General features: G+C 34.5%; 1 protein-coding gene across 1 annotated transcript in view; it reads right to left on the reverse strand.

Annotated features, from left to right (window-relative positions):
• Positions 1 to 942: 942 nt before the first annotated feature.
• LOC129282398 (tyrosine 3-monooxygenase-like) overlaps positions 943 to 19,495 on the reverse strand; it is a 34,405-nt gene continuing 15,852 nt past the window's right edge. The window contains exons 7-14 of the mRNA XM_054918286.2: positions 12,615 to 12,713; positions 10,846 to 10,892; positions 10,117 to 10,252; positions 9,625 to 9,694; positions 8,766 to 8,822; positions 6,624 to 6,719; positions 5,497 to 5,630; positions 943 to 3,606 (exon numbers count right to left, since the gene is read on the reverse strand). Of these exons, the coding sequence (XP_054774261.2) occupies positions 3,447 to 3,606; positions 5,497 to 5,630; positions 6,624 to 6,719; positions 8,766 to 8,822; positions 9,625 to 9,694; positions 10,117 to 10,252; positions 10,846 to 10,892; positions 12,615 to 12,713 (799 nt within the window). The 3' untranslated portion in view covers positions 943 to 3,446. The remainder of the gene's footprint in view (positions 3,607 to 5,496; positions 5,631 to 6,623; positions 6,720 to 8,765; positions 8,823 to 9,624; positions 9,695 to 10,116; positions 10,253 to 10,845; positions 10,893 to 12,614; positions 12,714 to 19,495) is intronic.

Genomic DNA, 19,495 nt, shown 5'->3' on the forward strand with positions numbered 1-19,495 from the left:
CAGTTTGCCAGCTCATTTGACACTAAAATCATTCATAACTGACTTGGAATAATTTCTGAAATAGTTATCGTAATCGTTAAAACATAAGTAAAGGCCACATGAAATTTTGAAATGTTTGGCTTCCCATAATTTTAACAGTCACAGAGTTAGACCATATGGCCTAAGTTTTAACCAGACTTCGAATTATGTGACACTGTGGTCGCAGTGTTTTTCAGTGTGTGAAAATGTGAAAATAAACCCTTTGAAAATGAACAAAATTCATATTGTCGTCACACTGCAAAGAGTGTTCACACCGTGTTCTTACAATATACACTCTTAAAAAAATTGAGTAAAAATTTACCCAATATTGGGTAGAAAGGGAACATTCATGTTTGCTATGTAAATTTTTTCCCATATTGGGCAAAAAGCAAGTTTAAAGGGTAAATCTCAACGTAACATTGCCTTAAATTTATAAAGTATTTGGTATCATTTATCCATCAAACATACATGTTCCCAGTTTACCCAATATTGGGTAAACTTATTATAGAGTGTTTCACATTGTGAGTGACACTGTATTTTTCTTCGACAAGGACGTAATTTGAATCATGCAAAGTCATTTGTTGGTTATGGAGCAACTATTTTACAGCAGTGCACGTATTTGTTTATTAACTTGATTATTCATTTATTTATTTACTTATTTATTCATTTATTTATGTACGTATTTATTTGTTTATCTATTAATTATTTTATTTATTCATTCACTTATGTTTTCTTTGGACAGGGTGTTCTCTTCAGTACATAAAAAATTGCTTTTAGAGAAAGCCCCGCATTATTTATATGGACTTTTATTCAAAATAATGTGTTCAGATTATTAAAAATTTAAATCACATTGTACAAACGGAATTTGAAATGCATTATTTTTACATTTAAGAAACACTACAAATAATAACTCTAAAGAATAAATTGTATTCTGCATTCACTACTTTATTGCTCAATAAATGATATATAGCGGGTTTCGTTTTTTTTTTTACAACTTTCTTTTGACAAATGGAGATCAAGGCCGGATAAAACACATTATACAATGTACAGTATAACAGGTACATGTACGATTCAAATCTAATCACGTTCATTCGTGGATTATTTAATACTATCCTACGATAAGAATATCGTATCAGAGGTATCAGACAAGATATACATTCGATTCACGGTGTATTTTTCAACAGCAATACATTATTGCACTATAATATCAACCATATTATCCCCACAATAAACTGACACCTATATAAAAACACTTATTGTTTTGTCATAAGCTTTTAGTTTCTAAACATGAATAATTTGCTTATGTACACGGAAATAAATAGTTCTATTTATTATATATATTTATAAATCAAATCTTGAAATGGAAGCTTGCCGAAGAAATAGACCTGTGTTTTTCCAAGCACATGATGGCGCTCAACTTTGGTATTTGCAGGGTTTTTTTTACTCCCTGTATCATAAACATGATAAATAAGGGTGAAAGTAGGTTTCGTCACCACAAACTGCAATTATGCAATTAGGTTCAATGAAATCCGTATCATTTGCGTAAAAGGAAAAAAATACTGTCATTCATGATTTTCTTTTTAATGTGAAATATTCCTGTCCTACTGAATATGATAATGAAATATTCTAATAGTAATAAAGACTCTCCGAAACTGTGCGTAAAAAAGGCGAAAGTCACTATAGTTTTGCTTAAAAGGAAAACGTCAAACCCACTGAATCATATGACACCTGTTTTTATCACGTGATAGATGACTAAGTCATGTGACGCAGGATAACGAGAAGGAACGATAAACGGAAATTTCATATCAGGTGACCTATGTTATGTTGTATTTCTTAATAATCATCCTGCCAGAATGTAAGGTCACAATATATTTATATTGAAAAAGAGGTTTGGAGATTAAATCTAATTACCCTCTTTTCGTTTTCAAGGTTTTTTTTTAATTCATTCTCTAACATTTTTATTTTATATTCAAAGACAACGATTTGTAGATCAAGGATAAAAATTCGTCAAACATATTTTTCTCAGTTATAAGTCATTTTTTTTACAAGGGGGTGGGAATTGGACATGAGGAACAACAAATATGCCCCCCCCCTCCAAAAAAAAGATTACTGGCTTCCTGTCAATGTTTTGAGGAGGCACCACAGACTGCAGCACTTGACTGGAACGTCATCTCATTATTCATAACAATGTTATTGGCTTCAGACCTAAGTTCTCTTAAGACATATAAGATAGAATTTGAGGCATCAACAATCTTAGTTTAATGGTGATGACGATTACAATTATTATTAACCTTCCCTTGTCTTTATTCTTCCTGTCCTTTCCTAGCCTTACTTCCTTTACCGTTTAGTATTTGCATTGTTTTGTGTTACAGGCATATCCCGCCACAAGCTTTTTGCTTTTAGGGAATTATGCCTTCTTCGGTTAACAAATCTTGTATATATTTACAGTCTTTTATGATGATAATTTGGATTATATTGTCAATTGGTATTTTGTAAAAATTGAAGAAAATAAATTTTGTTTGAATTTTAATTTTAATAACTTTGAGACTGATTTTCTTGTATCGATGTGAGCATTCTCAATGAAGCAAATCGTCGCCAATGCAAATGGCATTGAATGATAAATAGCTATGTTTAATGTAAAGGGGCGCACAAAAGGGATAAAATTCAAGTGAAATCTTTGGTTTGAGTGGCCGAGAGGTACCGGGCACCGACTGTTTGTGTTGTAACTGTTCGAGTATGAAATACGATTGCCAGTGCTGACAATGTTCATGAAACGGCGCCCACAACACTTTCATCCGACCTCAAACCTGTGAGTACACTGTTAATTTTTTTGGGGGGTTAATACCAGAGATAAGTTCGACAAATTTGTTTAGATAGGCGTAAGGAGTTTGATCTTCATTAGGGAAATTTTGCACTGCAACGTACGGATAATTCAAGAACAGAGAAAAGGTATCATCACACGCCCGTCATGGCAGAGAACAGTCTTTGTCAAAAATTGGTGATTAAAAACGGCAATATAGTCCTAGACTCTGGACAAACGACATATCTACAATTTTTCGTTTACTCCGAAACTTCGGACGAAACTGCTGTTCCGTTTCACTAACTTTCGAAAAAAAGACCTCCCAGCTGTTCTTTGTCATTTTGACGGGCATGCTCAAACGATTTAATTTATTCTTGAATCGTCCGTGCGTCGCTGCGTAAAAACCTCCCGAATCTGGCATTGTAACCGTAATGATTATTGTTTGGAATCGCTTTGAAATTATGTTTTGGATTGACGCGGACCAAGGAAAATGTCATGAAAACCAAGCAGGGCTAGAATAACAATCCATGCATGCAAAGAAACGCCAACAGAACAGACGAGATGTTATAGCGGTCGCTGAAACAGGTATAGGCATATGTCCTGACGCTAAACCTATCAATATACTTTGTTACATAAGTTTCTCGATGGCGGAGGTAAGTACGACCATTTGTCCGTTGAGATCCCGTATGGCGTCGCGGAGTTTGTCCACCTTATCGATGACCTGGACGCTTTGGGTATAAGGGTCGTACCGAACGTTGTAAGGACGCAGCATCTTCATGGCGTAAAGCCTGTGTAGTAGAAGAGAGAAAAGAATGTTAAATTTACTCTTGTCCTGTTTTTTAAGAGTAAAGAGCCAGCAGCCTGAATAGCGCCACCTCTGGTCCTCAACCACTCACATCTGTCTCCAGCATAATGCAACATTCTGATTTGTGTAGTCTTTTAATATGGGCCCAATTGAATGATAAAACGCCAATTCACCACTCAATACACTAATTATGTTACCCAGTAGAGAAACAGGTACATTCCTCTCAAAAACATTTTTTTTCTCTGAGTATAATTATGAACAACTTTATACGCCGATTCATTCTCTGTATTATGAATGGTTTCTCGAACTGTTTAGTTTAAAGACTAGTTATTTGTAGCACACAGTCAATGAGAGACTTTACTATATAAGTCATGTATATAAGTGTTGTAACTGCGAAATAACAATTTTTTATACTCCAAAAAATCATTTTGCCCAATCAATCTTGCAATGAGCCCGGCAGCCACTGTGCGCAGCGCAAGATCAACGCTTGGCTCTATATCCCTCACATGGGTGGCAGAAACTCCCATCCCCATAATACCACAATCAAATAGTATGGTAGTGTTTCATAAAGCAAATAGTGATTTTTTTATTGTAAAATTTGTTCTGAGCCAATTAGCTTCAGGGATTTCGATAGCTTATGACAGCTTATAAAAGATGTGAAAATTACAAAATAGTGATAATGATAATAGCTGGTTTTTATACAGCGCTTTTCCCATATCGGTCCAATGCGCTTTACAGCATATTATTACCATTGTTATTGGATTTATTTAAATCCCGCACGAGAAGTGCACAATTTCCACTCCCTGGGGAGCATTCCTTGCATTCATCGCAGCCTCATAATGGCGCTGGCAAATTCAAACATACAGTAGACTGGTCAATATATGGTTTGACCCGGAACAAATTGCAACAAATAATTTTTCAACTGTTTCTGGCAGTATTTGACCTCAGGAATAACATACTAAAAATCTACTAAAATCCGCATATGGGGAAAGTGGTTATTTTCAAGATGGCCGCCATTCACTGATAATGGATATAACTTACTCATTATCACCCTAGAATCCTTTTTGGGTTCATATTCATTTATCTATACAAGTTAGAGTGAATATTAGCACTCTAGGGTACCAGGAAAATCCAAGATGGCGCCCAAAATGGCTGCCGTAGGCTAAAAAAAATTCAAAAATTCATCTATTACTTACTTAAGTGGCTTTAATTTGGTTTTTATTCAATGATTTTAATGGTAAAGTAGTACATCGGAACAAGTTACAAGGACAGCCAGTGGACAGCCACTTAGATAAAATGTGGATTTTCAGCCTACGGCAGCCATTTTGGGCGCCATCTTCGATTTGCCAGGTACAATGGAGGGCTTATAATTCACTCTAGCCTGTATCAATAAAAGTTTTACCCCTTAGGCCATGGAAAAATGAACCGAAATAGGATTCTAGGGTGGATAATGAGTCAGTAGTATCCATTTTTAGTGAATAGCAGCCATCTTGGACGCCATCTTAAAAACAACCACTTTCCCGGAGGCGGATTTTGGTAGATTTTTAATATGTTATTCCTGAGGTCAAATAGTATTAAAAAAAACCGTTGAAAAATCATTTGTTGCAATTTGTTCCGGGTAAGGGTATTTTTGGTCGTATATTGACCCGTCTACAGTAACTTTCGCATCTTACTGGGTACCCATTTAGCACCTTGGTCGAGAGTGGCAAAGTGGGGATTAACGCCTTGCCAAAGGACGCTAGACCGCGGTGGGATTCGAACACACGACCCTCTGTTTACAAGGCGAGAGTCAGAACCACTAGACCACGGCTCTTCCACTATAATATGTGGCTATTCGTCTCATGAAATTCTGTCAATTTTTTTCCGACCTCACCTGAGCTTTGACTGAGCATCGGTAAATGAGTCTGCCACGAAGTAGATGGGTTGGTAGTTATTGTCCTGGTACTCCTGAATGGCTGTCTTGTTCGGTTCAAAGGGACGATGCTCTGGTTTGTCGGAGAGGGCGTACTACAAATAATAAGTATAGAAATCAGTCAAATTTAAAGGTCAAGTCCACCCCAGAAAATTGTTGATTTGAATCGTTAGAGAAAAATCAAACAAACATAACGCTGCAAATTTCAACGAAATCGGATGTAAAATAAGAAAGTTATGACAATTTTAAGTTTCGCTTATTTTTCACAAAACAGTTAAATGCACAACTCAGCGATATGCAAATGAGAGAGTCAATGATATCCATCACTCACTATTTCTTTTGTTTCTTATTGTTTGAATAATACAATATTTCAATTTTTACAGATTCGACAATAAGAATCAACCTTAACTTAAGCATAAACTGTTAAAATAATGGTAATTCCACATGTTCAGGAAGAAATAAAAATTTGTTGCACTTGACAAGGAGGAGAAAATTAGAATATTTCATATAATAAAATACAAAAGAAATAGTGAGTGGGTGATGTCATCAGTCTGCCAATTTGCATACCGACCAGGATGTGCATAGAACTGTTTTGTGAAATTAAGCGAAACTTTAAAATGTCATAACTTTTTTATTTTACATCCGATTTTGATGAAATTTTCAGTGTTTTGCTTGTTGGATTTTTCTCCTTTTTTCAAATCAACTTTTTATTGAGGTGGACTTGTCCTTTAAACAAGATTTAAAACAAAATCAGCCAAATATGGAATTGTTCGTTTTGCATTCCTGAACATCATATGGTAAAACAATTTTATTTTAATTAGTAATTCATCACTTTATTTAATATTCAAATCGTTCAAAAGAAAGGAATAAATACAAATATAGAATAAATAACGCACAGGACTTATTTGAGTATAACAGAACAAGCAGGGAATACATAAATGACATACAGTGTAATAACAAAATGCATTATACATTACAATACCGTACTACAATTTGGCGATGAATATCAGGTTAAAAAAAGATATAAAGTTGCTTGAATAATGATATATGATTGACATTAACTTGAAACAAAATCATCACTTACTCACCTGTAGTTCACCGAAGGCTGAAAGTAAACCAGCCCCACACGCCCGCGTCTCACCATTCTGCTTACATAGTCCAAACTCTACAGTAAACCAGTAAAGCTGTCGGAAACAGAACCGAATACAAACGGACGAATAAAAATCATAATTATCGATCAAGTGAAGTCATTCGTATTCACTTCATTACAGTACAAATGCAAAAAAAAATTATATATACGTTTAATCCTAAATGTTAATGAAGCAATTTATCTACTATTAGATTAATAATAAATTGTATAGATTAGATAGATAGATAGATTTAGATAGATTTATTTTATTTATACACGGTTAAAAAGCCCAAACAGTTCACAGACTGATTTCCATTGGGGCCGTGTGGAACATACAATTGACAAAGTAAACATTTTAAAACCAGTGTATAACGAACAATATATATGGAAAAGGAGCATCAATGAAATATTACAAGGCAATCATTGAAACGTGAAGAGGAGGGGAGGAGAAGAAGAAAAAAAAAGGAAGAAGAAGAAGGGAAAAGTGAGAGGGAGACGAAAAAGAGAAAAGACAACAGAGAAGATAACAGAAGAAGAAAAGAAGAAGAAGAAAAAGAATAATAATGATAGTAAGAAAAAGACGAAGAAATTATATCCCGTTTTCAAAAACATCAATAATTTACATCATGAAATATCTATCGGTAAATTGGAACAAAGCGGTGCATACATGGTAATAGTAAATGTGTACATGGTAAAGTAAAATGTCAAAGTAAATACATGTTTCTATAATGGACAAACAAGTACAAGAAAATGAATACAAGTCATGATTTATCAATGATAAAAACTAAACATACAAAAATGTCTGGAAAATTTATGATAACTAAACATAACTAAACATGCACTGAGATTAATTATAAAACTTATATAGTTAATACTCATGCCATATAAAAGCAAAACATATGAAATGGTTGGAAAATAATACATGTACTGGGGACAGAAAATTAAACAGAAAAATAGTCATTGTGATCCATATCACACAGATAATCTCTTTAGACCTGTTTTGAAATTGTGTTTCGTTTGTGCCGCTTGAATATTAGTGGGTAATGAGTTCCACATACTGGCGCCTCTGTACATAAACATGCGCTTTGCAGATTCAGACTTTATTTGCATTGTTTCCAAATTGAGATTCCCACTTCTTGTGTTATGTGATCTTTCTTTAAGGGAAAATCTATTGATTAGATATGAAGGGGCTAAGTTATTGAGTACGTTAAACATCATTATTGCAACACTTTCATTCCTTTTCTTTTCAAGTTTATCCCAATTTAGTTCATTTAGATTTTCGTTTCCGGATGAATCCCAGGCGGTATTATTGATAACGCGAGCTGCCCGATTTTGAATCTTTTGGAGGTTATCTTTTAAACATTTGCCGCAATTTCCCCATACTATATCACAATATGACAAATGAGATGAAATCAGGGCGTTATAGACTAGAATCATTGTATCCTTGTCAAACCATACTTCGTATCGATTTTAGCATAAACAAACCGCTACTACATTTCTTCTGCACATTTTGAATGTGTTTTCCCCATGACAGATTTTCATCTAAAATTACTCCTAAATGTTTACACTGGGTAACTCTTGTTAGGGGGGTTCCATCAATGTGAATATTTAGCGATTCATCTTTGAATAGTTTCAGTCGATTTCTAGTTCCTAGTATTTTTCTTTTATAGTAATACTGGATAGTCTAATAAATTCCCATAGTCATGGGTAAGATCCATAATGATGCAATATGTAATCTAGTTTAATAGAAAACATCATTAAAAAAACAATATTACCTTTAATATCCTCCACCTTTAATTCAGTGTACAAAGAGATACAACTGAAAGGTTGAAACTAAAATAGATTCTTTATATAATTAGCGTTCCTCGTTTTATCATCCATGTATACTTTAATTAGTTCTAATTAATTCTAAGCAAAATTTAATGTTTTATAAAAAATCAAATTGGGTACAATTTTTGGAATGTACAATCATCAACAGCCTATGCAAGATCAAATTTTTAAGAGTTACTCGCAAATCTGTTTTACCCATCTTTAGCAAACAAAGGGATAAGTAGTCAGGATAATTGGGATTCTTTTTACTAAAGAAAAAGTTTTATCTTACTGTTGCGAGTCGTGTAATGTCTTCGTCAGATACGCCAAGTGAAGCAAGCCCTATCTCCTGAAAATAGATATATAAATATTTCGTAAAATAAGTGATGCCCAACTTGCGCCTGTGATATGATGTAGATTTTAGGAGACATACGGATTACAAAAAACATTCCATATTTATGATATTTTTACAAAGCAATGGCATTTATTTCATGATAATTGATGAGTCTTTGTTCATGGTGAAAATGATAAGGTTATCAGAGAGCTTTTGAATTCAAGACGGAAGATAAAAGATAACTTTTAACCCATAGCCAACTGGAGCCCGGTGATTCCTGTACAAAGCCTATGGGAATCAGAAAACTCTCTAGTCATTGGGTTAAGTAGGATTATATCGGTCTGCGCATGCTCATGATATCCAAATCGATAATTATCGGAATGATCGAAATGCAGAACAATTTCATGAGTGTTTCCAAGAAACCATTTCAAAGATGTTTATTTCTCTCCCACTTGTCTCACGTTGTTGACAAACAAATAATTATACATTATAACATGTATAAGTCAGTTTATTTAACGCACATTCAAACACAGTCATATTAAAAAAAATAAACTCAGAGCGTTTTTATTTCTACTTTATTTTCCTAAACATAACAATTAACAATCAGATGAACATGAACAAGTCCAAATCTTTCTTAAATCAAGTCTTCAAAAACTTGAAGTTTTCTTTGCAGTCTAGGGTAATGTTTGAATATTTAAGGCTGTAAATACGGCCATTTGCTTTGATTGGGTCACGCTGATTTTGACAGTTATGTCAAATGTAAATTAGCCAGTACTGATAAAACGTATGGACTCGTCATTTCGCTTATTCTACTCACCTGCGAAAACTGTGCAAATGTTGGATCAGCTAACATGGGCACGTGACCAAGAAGTTCATGACAACAATCCCTGTAAGAAATAAATAATACTTGTCATCATTTAAAAAAATCTATTCTTGATTATCTATTTACAATGTTTATTCTTATTTCTGCGGCATATAAAATATCATAAAACAGTCTATTCTCTTCATTGTATCGAATAGTAGTTTTTGTTCTAAAGTTTATATTATTTAAACTATTGTTCTAGTAGCAGATTAAACCTTTCAAAATTTGAATGTTCAAATAGTTAATAGTTTAATAGTAAACAAAAAAGAACACAGAAGTTGAATAGAATAAGAGCAAGTAGTTTAATTTGGTTTTAAGTGGTTAAACAGTTTGATACAACAAATTATGCATATCAATCAAGACAACCCACTTAATTCAAAACACCGTTGTCACCCCTATTTCAATGTAATTCGTTTTTAAGGTTTTTTGTGAATCAAGGGGACTTACGGCTCGGGTGTGTGCATGGGAGCTGAGGAATGGCGCACATATTGTGTTGCTTGAAACACCCTGAAAGCAAGACTAGCTAGAAAGTCACGTGCTGAAAGAAGTCCAGCTACAGGCCGCAGCTGAAAACCCGTTTTACCTTTCATGGAAAGAAGGAGAACGTATTATCAGAAATTAAACGTTAATTTCAATATTAATTTCAACTATTCAATCTTAATTTAATCACCAGCAATAAGTAATTATAATAGTAACGATGATACTGATGATATTCATAGTAATTATAGCAAAACAATAATAATAATAATTATAAGAATGACAATAAAGATAATAATGATTATTCTAATAAGAGTAGTCATTATGAGAACTTCAGCAATAACCATGACAGATATAATGATAATAATACTAATGATAATAATAATAATGATGATAATAATGGTGATAATGATAATAATAATACAATAGATAATAATGATACTAATAAAAACTATAGTAATGATAATAATATATAAAATAAAGATAATGATTATTCATAGCTACCAAATGTATATAAACAAATGTGTAAATAATCACAAAAATATGCAAAACACTATTTATGTTTAAAGTTATAGCGCGTATTTCTTTGTTAATGCAATTGGAATTTAGGTATTTTGAATAATTAGTAGACTTTCCAGAATTATATTACATTAAACAATTTCTAAACATAGTTTTCGTGTGGAAAAATCTTTTGCCTACCTTTCAAAAAGGTTGACACGTCCTCAAGTTGTGGAATAAATGTTTCACTAAGAAGGGAAGAAAAATGATACATTAAAGTGAAGCTTTTCTCTATTAACATAAATAGTGTGGCCTTCTAATAAAATCATGCACTAAATGCCTAGATCCATATACCTTTTGATTAAAGTGATTGGTTAACATTGGTTTGACTTTTTTAAAATCTGAGCTAGAAGGTCACACTTGTCACTTGTGTCTGTGATATGTTACAAAAATGAAGCCCAGAAAAAATTGCGTTCGAAAATAATTATTTAGTGCTTCAAAAATTGAAATATAAAGTGACCGAAAACACCATCTTAATTTCATCCTATACACTTATGTGTACTATTTAGGCGTCTATAAGACGCCTATTTAAAAAATCGGGGTTTGCCTTGTAGTTTTAGCTTTTCATTCTCAATAATGGTTGTTTTCAGGGTTTATTAGTTCCAATACATGTACTTGTACACATGTTTCATCTTGGTTTGAGAATTTTTTTAATCGGCTGATCACAAAGTTAAACAATACCTTTAATATCAATCAATATTTATCAAAAGAACGCCCGTTTAATTTTTCGGCCGATTAACATGATTGGTTTATTTCCAATTGATATAATGTCAATCTGTCCAATTACCAACTCGTCCGCTATCATTTGGTCTACCATCAGTTCGTCCACTATCCCCATGGTCTAATTTCCATTTCGTCCACACTATTTTGTCTAATAACCAGTTGGTCCAATAGCCTTTTAGTCTATATACCAATTGGTCTAATTTGATAAAGTGTTAATTGGGCGAAATGTATTAAAAGAAAATGGGTATTAGACCAACTGCATGGTTACGAGACGAAAAAGACGAACTGGGGATTAGACGAAGTGATTATTGGACCAAATGGTTATTGGACCAAATGGCTGTTAGACGAAATGTCGATTGACGAAATGGCATGAGACTAAATTAAGGTAGACCATGTGATGAGTGGAATTGGCAATAGACGAATCGGCAGTTTACTACATGATTTTGCTGTATAAACGTCACGAAGAATAGCGAGAAGCAGGGGGTGGGGAGGGGGGGGGGGGTTGGAGGTGGTTGTTATCATGCTGTTGGGTACCAGAAAACATAATGAAAATGTTTTATTCTGGTAAAGAATCAGGGGTCGTTTGAGCAGTTCTGGGCAACGTCTTACAACGACTTACGATTGATCCGATCAATCACAACTATGGAAAGCTAGCAACGTGAACATCTAAACTGCATGTTTCTTCGAAATATTTTCTATATGAGATGTATAAATCATACATTCATTGTTTTCTTGAAAATTCAGTGTGCTTCTCTTTATTTACAAAGGACATCACGCAAATTTACTCGAGAAAAAATCATGACATTGTTGGATTTTCATATAGTTTAAGATGATCGAATCAGTTGTAACTCTTTGTAAGACGGGGCATTGGACTCACTTTGTTCCTAACCTAACATTTTGAGATATATGAGTACAGTGTACATTGAGTGCCTTTTAAATATATTAATGTATTGTTGTTGGGCATGTTGGGTACCCGGTGAAAATCATGTCTCATTTATAATTTCTCCCTCCATATTGTGTGAAGTTCACACAACATGTCTTATTACTTTAAAACATGTTATTTGTTGTAATACAGATACAAAAGACTTGTTGAGTGTGTCTATAACTTCATTATCAATGAATTAAAGCTGAGAAATGCGCGTATCTTACAATTTGGGAAGTGTTCAGGGTTGATTTTAATACGTTACCTGTAAAGTCCTTCCTTTTCGAGTACGTTGAAGGCGTCGATATGTTCTTTGCATGCGTGTGTAGGAAACAGAGCCTTCAGCTGACGATATATCAGACCCCTGTAGCACGAATGGATTCATAAGAAATAAATTCATAAAAAAAAGTAATAACAAACTAAGGGATGAATCCAATTAGTCTCACTTCCTACCTTCAGAGGGGGAGGGGGGGGGGGGTTATTAATTGTGTTTATCTCTGCTTTGATCATGTTAACAAACAAATGCAACAAAATGTTATGCTATGTTTTTTTTTCGCATGAAAATGCTACAGTGGATTCACCTGGATGGGGTATGGGTGAGGGCGGTCCGCGGACTATAGTTATTTGGTTAACTTTGCCCAATGCCTGGCAGCTCATCCAGGTAAATCCAGTGTTTAATTATATTTGTGTTACTGTATTATTGTAACAATTATTTTTTTATCATTGTATTTGACTTGCTTGATATTCTGCCAAATAAAATAATAATAATGATAATAATAAATGCTTCTAAACGCTGTAAAGATTACACAGTCTTGCTCTTTTTCTTACGTATTCTCCTTGCATGGTGCAATAAATTATATTGACCACCTATTTTTCCAAGCCCCACAAGAAAAGTTTAACTGTAAACGCGTTAATCTCGAAATAACTTTCTGTCCGCTGAAACCCATTCATAACGCGGTTTTGTGAAAACAGCGGCGGTATGATTGAAATTATCATTTTTCGTATATTATGCAGAAAACAAAAACAAAAAAACATTAATAAATAAACTCAATGGACACACGACTCATGTCAATTGACAGGTGCGGTTGGCCCACTGAACTAGAGATACGTATTTCTAGTTCAGTGGGTTGGCCAACAGTTTGGCATATTCATTTACTGCCAGAGATGGCGACATTTAACATTGTCGAGTTCTTTTCTTTGAATGACTGAACTACTAGCATGAACTGAACTAGACTATGACGCAATATTCATACAACATGTGAACACTCTGTGCATGCATTTAAACAAAAAAATAACGTCTCGTTCAAAAATTGCAATTGATATCATTACATGATACTCATCCCCATCATAAAACATGAAAAACACCCCGACACCGTATACACGATACCAGAGTGATAAAGATTGATTTAGAGGACTAACTGACTTGCAATCAGTGTATATAAATCTCATCTTTAAAAATTGACCTTTTCCGTATTCATTGTTATCAAACAACAAGAACACTAATCAAAGCTTGTGTGGTATAGTTTTTCGTTTATATAGTAAAACATATTCATTAAAAGAAAATACAAATGAATTCAACTGAACGTAGAAGAGCTTCTCCTGTGATATTTACACATGCACCCAAACCACACACTCACACCCACACGCACACATTATACGTATACACACTGTGTATAGAACACCGTCATTCATGGGATATTCTAAACTTAAAAAAAAGCCTACTCATGTTAATGCTGTTGTATGAGTGACTTGGCAAAATGAAATCAATCAATCACTAGTTTTGTTATTAAAAAAATCTAGTAAAGATTTCATCCAAAGTGGAGATGCTGCCCCACCCGCACATGCTCACACGCACAAATCCCTCCGTAACACGCAAACACAAACACACAAAAATCGTCAAAGTGTGCTTATTAGGCACTCATATTCACGCGATGACGTGTACAGACCACCATAAACGACTATAACCATGATAACCGGGGACTATAATTGCGTTTGTTTAATAACGATACGTCTTGCTGCTTGTTGAGACGAGAGACATTTATCTTTCTGAAGAGTCTAAAATGATATTTTGTCTGGATCAAATCGATATCCAACCACTTCACTCATCAAAATGAGTTTGTATTCTTCTTCTCCTTCTCTCTCTCTCTTTCACCCTGTCTGCATTTCCCCATCATTCTTACAAGTATTCAACTTCGGTTTTATTTCCGTTATCCTTATCACCTCTTATTCCAGGTTCCAATTTTAGCACTCTAGGGGAAGAATTTGCCTGATGCGTTGCTATAGTGAGATTAATGATAGAACTAGTGATTTTTGGGGTGCCACACAAGGCGCGGTGATACTTGCTGTCTGGATCTATCTGATCAATCTTTCGTGTTAAGGTGTTTTGTCACTATCTCAGCACTCAGTAGCGTACAGATGAAGGCGCCTATGGACTCTGGCCACCCGTACCCCTCAAAAATAGGAGTAAAAGGGTGAAATTTTGCGGAATTTTAGTTCGCTCGCTTCTTCTTCTCATTTATTTATTTATTTTTATTTTTTACAAACTTTTTCCCTACGCCCTATATTCTGCACCCTCCATTTTTGTTTGGCTCCGTTTGCCACTACCCCTAAACGCTTCTATCTTCCTTTCATTCTTTCTGCCCTTATCAATAATTTCTTTAATTTCTATCTATGTGTCCTTCTTTCCCAGCACCATCCCTCTTTATATTGATATTTTCCTGTCAAAAGGAATTTTGGCACTCCATATTCGATCTTCAAGTTCGCATGACAGATGACGTCATAATGCTGCTTGACGTTCGGTGTAACACATGCAAGACAAATAGACCGAGGGAGAAATGAAGACTTTTTGTAGATAAGATTCTTTACACGAACCTGCCTTCAAGGAGACTGTCATGTGATCAATGTTGTTGTTGTTTTTGTATCATGTGACTGGTTTCACTCTACCCTATTTCAGCTCGAGAATTTTACTACGCTTGTTGTAAGATCGCTGTCAACACTACGCTCGTTGTAAGATCGCTGTCAACTCTTTGATTATATTTTCTTTGCACTTGCCTGCTTGGTTCCAACGTGTGTCACCGTTGTTTGTTAATGAAAATGATCATCTAGCCGATTGTTTGCTGTTGTTTTCGAACTACCACGGCCTATTACCCATGTCCATCGTCTCATCAGTACCACACACCGGTGGTTCATTTTCACTTGATGTGCAACAGGTCAACAGAAAGCGAGCAGACGACTACTTGTGTACAAATATCCATGCCAAATTTTCCCGCACTTTGTGAACCAGATTCCTCTCCGTTACGTATTCCTTTCATTTCAAATAACCCCGTTGTTACGCACTCAGACCGTTCGCGATCACCAAGAAATACGTGTTTGTTCCCCCGGGCCGACAGGTGGCGCTGTAATTATACCACGTGGATCGATAATATTCGATTACGAGAATCGAACATATAGTATCTCATGGCAACTGTCTGAATATTCATAGATGGAGTTATACAAGGAAAGTGGAATGGAAAGGTAGACACGCAACGACAGGGAAATAAAGAAGAAGGAAAGATGGAGATGGAGAAAAAGTTGGATGGAGAAAAGGGAAAAAGGGGCAGGACTAAAGAAAATGTCGGGGGAGGGGGGTAATAGTCTTTTTTGAATAAAGTAAGGCCCGTATTGTGACGAAGACTAGATTATTTCTATTTAATTTCTATTTAAGCACGATTGGCGTACAGAAAACAGGAAGGAAAACAGGTATGTTGAATTTGACAATGCCCTGTTTTGTATTGTTTTGTTTTTGTGCGGTAAATGCATGGTATTAGCTGTTCGAGATCACGATTGAAAGTTCGGTATTTTTTTTTCATTTCATACACATTTCTTTTCTTCCATTTCATTATACTATTAAATAGTATTGTCCCGTATAATCCTGGGAGAAAAGACAATGTTTCACGAGACAAAGATTTATTAAGGTGACCATTGACTAAAATGAACCAATAAACGAATATTAGCGGACATAGTATAGAACCCTTAGGTACTCCATAATCTATTCGGTTGTGATTCATGTTTGATTCAGATGAGATAAACGTTTTAAAATAAGTATAATAGTTCAAATCTACATATTGCTATTTTTCTTCTGTAATACACTGACCCAATCCTCGTAATATCTTTTTCACTTAATTAAGATTTCATCTTTACGTAACGCCATAAACCCTTAAAAAAATAAAAGATGACAGAAATATAGAATAGAATTTATTCTCTTGTGACAACAAAAGCAGGCCTTTCAATGAAGGCCTTTTTTCTCTATCAAGGGGCCATCTTTTTTCATGTTATTTACTTTGAAATGGTGTAGTTTCTAAAATTGAAAGAAAACTCCTTGAAAACAATACTACAAGTCTACTACTCCTGAGACGAAAAAGGAATAACCGAGATCAGTGTCCCGTCTAACAAAAAGTTGCGATAGATCTGATCAATCTCAACTATGGAAAGCCAGCAACGCCAACATCTAAAATGCATGTTAATTCAAACTGTTTTTTCTACATGCGGTGTATATTCACAAATTTATCGTTTTCTTGACAATTTGGTGTGTTCGCGTTTGTTTACAAAGGATATTTTGCAAATTTCCTATGGAAAAATTATGACACAGATGGATTTCCATATAGTGACGATTGATTGGATCAATTGTAATTCTTTGTAAGACGGGGCCCTGTTTTACATATTAGTCTACCAAATACATCCATTAAGCTCATAACTTTGAAGTTCTTTATTTAAAATCCACATAGGTAATTCAAAATGAGTTTTTGATCTTTGTGGCCAGTGTTAACGCCATTATAAGGAAGACAGGGGTCCGTTGCATAAAACTTTTTACCAGAGAAAACTCAGGTTGTTTTTACCGGAGATTTTGCCCTGTGTTAAAGTCAGTGGCAGAAATCAGACTAACCTTAGTTTTCAGTTTTTACCAGAGTTTTCTCAGGTAAAAAGTTTTATGCAACAGGCCCCTGGTGTACTGTTGATTATTGAAGAAGGTGGAGAAGATGATAAGCTAAATAAAGACATATCTGTTTTCTCAATAATATCCCCTTTATATTTCTTGTGAGCACTTGGAGAGCAGCAGAGTTTACTTTTTTGTCATATCATTATATTGCGCTTTGAGCATGTTAAAGGAAAAACGCTACATGTACATAAATATTCAATGCATGTATGGTGATTGAGAAATCAGTCCTTAACATGGAAAAGTAAACATTTCGTTGCTTAAAAATGTCATTTTTGTAAAGAACAGACAATGTGAATAAAATAAAACTCGAAGGCTTCTTCTCCTTTTAACTAAAAGTTCAAATTAAAACCTTTTGAGCAAAACAATTATAACCTTAAAAATTGTAAAATCGGGGGAAAATAAAATAAGGAAATCATCCGCTTGGATGATTTCCCGCCTAACCTGATTTACTTGTAGAAAGAAACCATTACAATCATTTGGATTGCAATTCGGCTCGGTGTAAAAATGGCAGAGGTAAAAATGGCAGAGGTAAAAATGGCAAAGGTAAAAAGGGCAGAGGTAAAAATGGCAGAGGTAAAAATGGCAAAGGTAAAAAGGCAGAGGTAAAAAAGGCAGAGGTAAAAATGGCAAAGGTAAAAAATGGCAAAGGTAAAAATGGCAGATTTAAAAAAGGCAGTGGTAAAAATGGCGAAGGTAAAATGGCAGAGGAATAAATGGCAGCGGTAATAATGGCAGAGGTAATAATAGCAGGGGTAAAAATGGCTGAGGTAAAAATGATAACACTTGAGTTGGTATTCCTTATTTTTTCCTGGACTTAAATGCAAGGCCTTCTCATGTCAAATCGCTATTCTAATATTCAAATTTGAAGCACACTTTGGATCCAAAGTATTGTACTTAATTTATTACAAGGGAAATTCAGACTGACATAAAATTTATTGTAAAAATAGCACAAAATAATTAAAATGCTATCTATCAAAGATTTTAAAAGCTATTAGAATTTTACATTTTAATTGGGACGTCATTTGCGAGCAGTTTTCCCCATATATGGTGTAATAATAAAAAAAAACAATGAAATGTTATTTTCTAAAAAAAAAGAAATGGTTTTTATTGTACCTTAAGTATAGTAACGTACAAATAATGTCACATCCGCTCCTGAAAGATTTTTGTTAGCAATCATGAGCCACTGATTAAAAAAATTGAAAAGTTTACATTTTGGTGCATAAAATACGGAGCAGTTGCTAGTATATGACGTCACAAAAAATCAAGCTTCTAATAAATTTCTGAGTCTTTGATGGATTTTCCGCAAACCTTCACCATGCAGTAAACGTTACCATTGAAACTAGTCAAGGAACCTGACATCCACTTGGACTAGCTGCAATGAGGTATTGCTCTGAAAAAATCAACACTGGTTGCTATTATTATATCATTCACATTAAATTACACTGTATATACGTATCACATCAATCTATTCGGATCCATAATGATGTTAAAATATGAAAAATTAATTTTTATTACAAAACGTTATATTATTTTTCTGTTATCCAAGTTATGCAAGTGGTTAAAGAAATCCCGAACTCGTCTATTTCAGTGTGTTAATGGTAGCGCACAATCGCACATTGGTGTTCACATTAAAATTCGTTTAAAATGTATGTGATGAAGTGCTGTTCTACTATACGAACTGGCCAAGATAAATCCTTTCATCACTCACTAATTGAAATCATTTTGGCATTAAAATGTTTGATTTTAATCACATCAACGTTAAAGTATAGACCTAACATGATGAAAAACAATCCGAATAATATCTCATCAGTTCATAATACTCATTTCGTCGATAGGAGTTCATTCAAGGTCAATAATTATGACTGATATTAACCGGAAAGACTTTATCTTTTCCTTGCTGATGTAGCATGTCATGATCTTTACCTCTGCCCTTTTTACCTCCGCCATTTTTACCTCCGCCATTTTTACCTCTGCCATTATTACCTCTGCCATTTTTACCTCTGCCATTATTACCTCTGCCATTTTCACCTCTGCCATTTTTACCCGGCACCTGCAATTCACTCCCCCCCCCCCCTTTCTCTCCCTATCCCACGCGCAAACGCACCTACACACAATATGGGCCTACACCAAGGACGGCCTTCATTCACCATCCTATACTTATAGAAAACACT

The sequence above is a fragment of the Lytechinus pictus genome, chromosome 19 (genome assembly GCF_037042905.1).
Source record: "Lytechinus pictus isolate F3 Inbred chromosome 19, Lp3.0, whole genome shotgun sequence".
NCBI classification, from domain to species: Eukaryota; Metazoa; Echinodermata; class Echinoidea; order Temnopleuroida; family Toxopneustidae; genus Lytechinus; species Lytechinus pictus.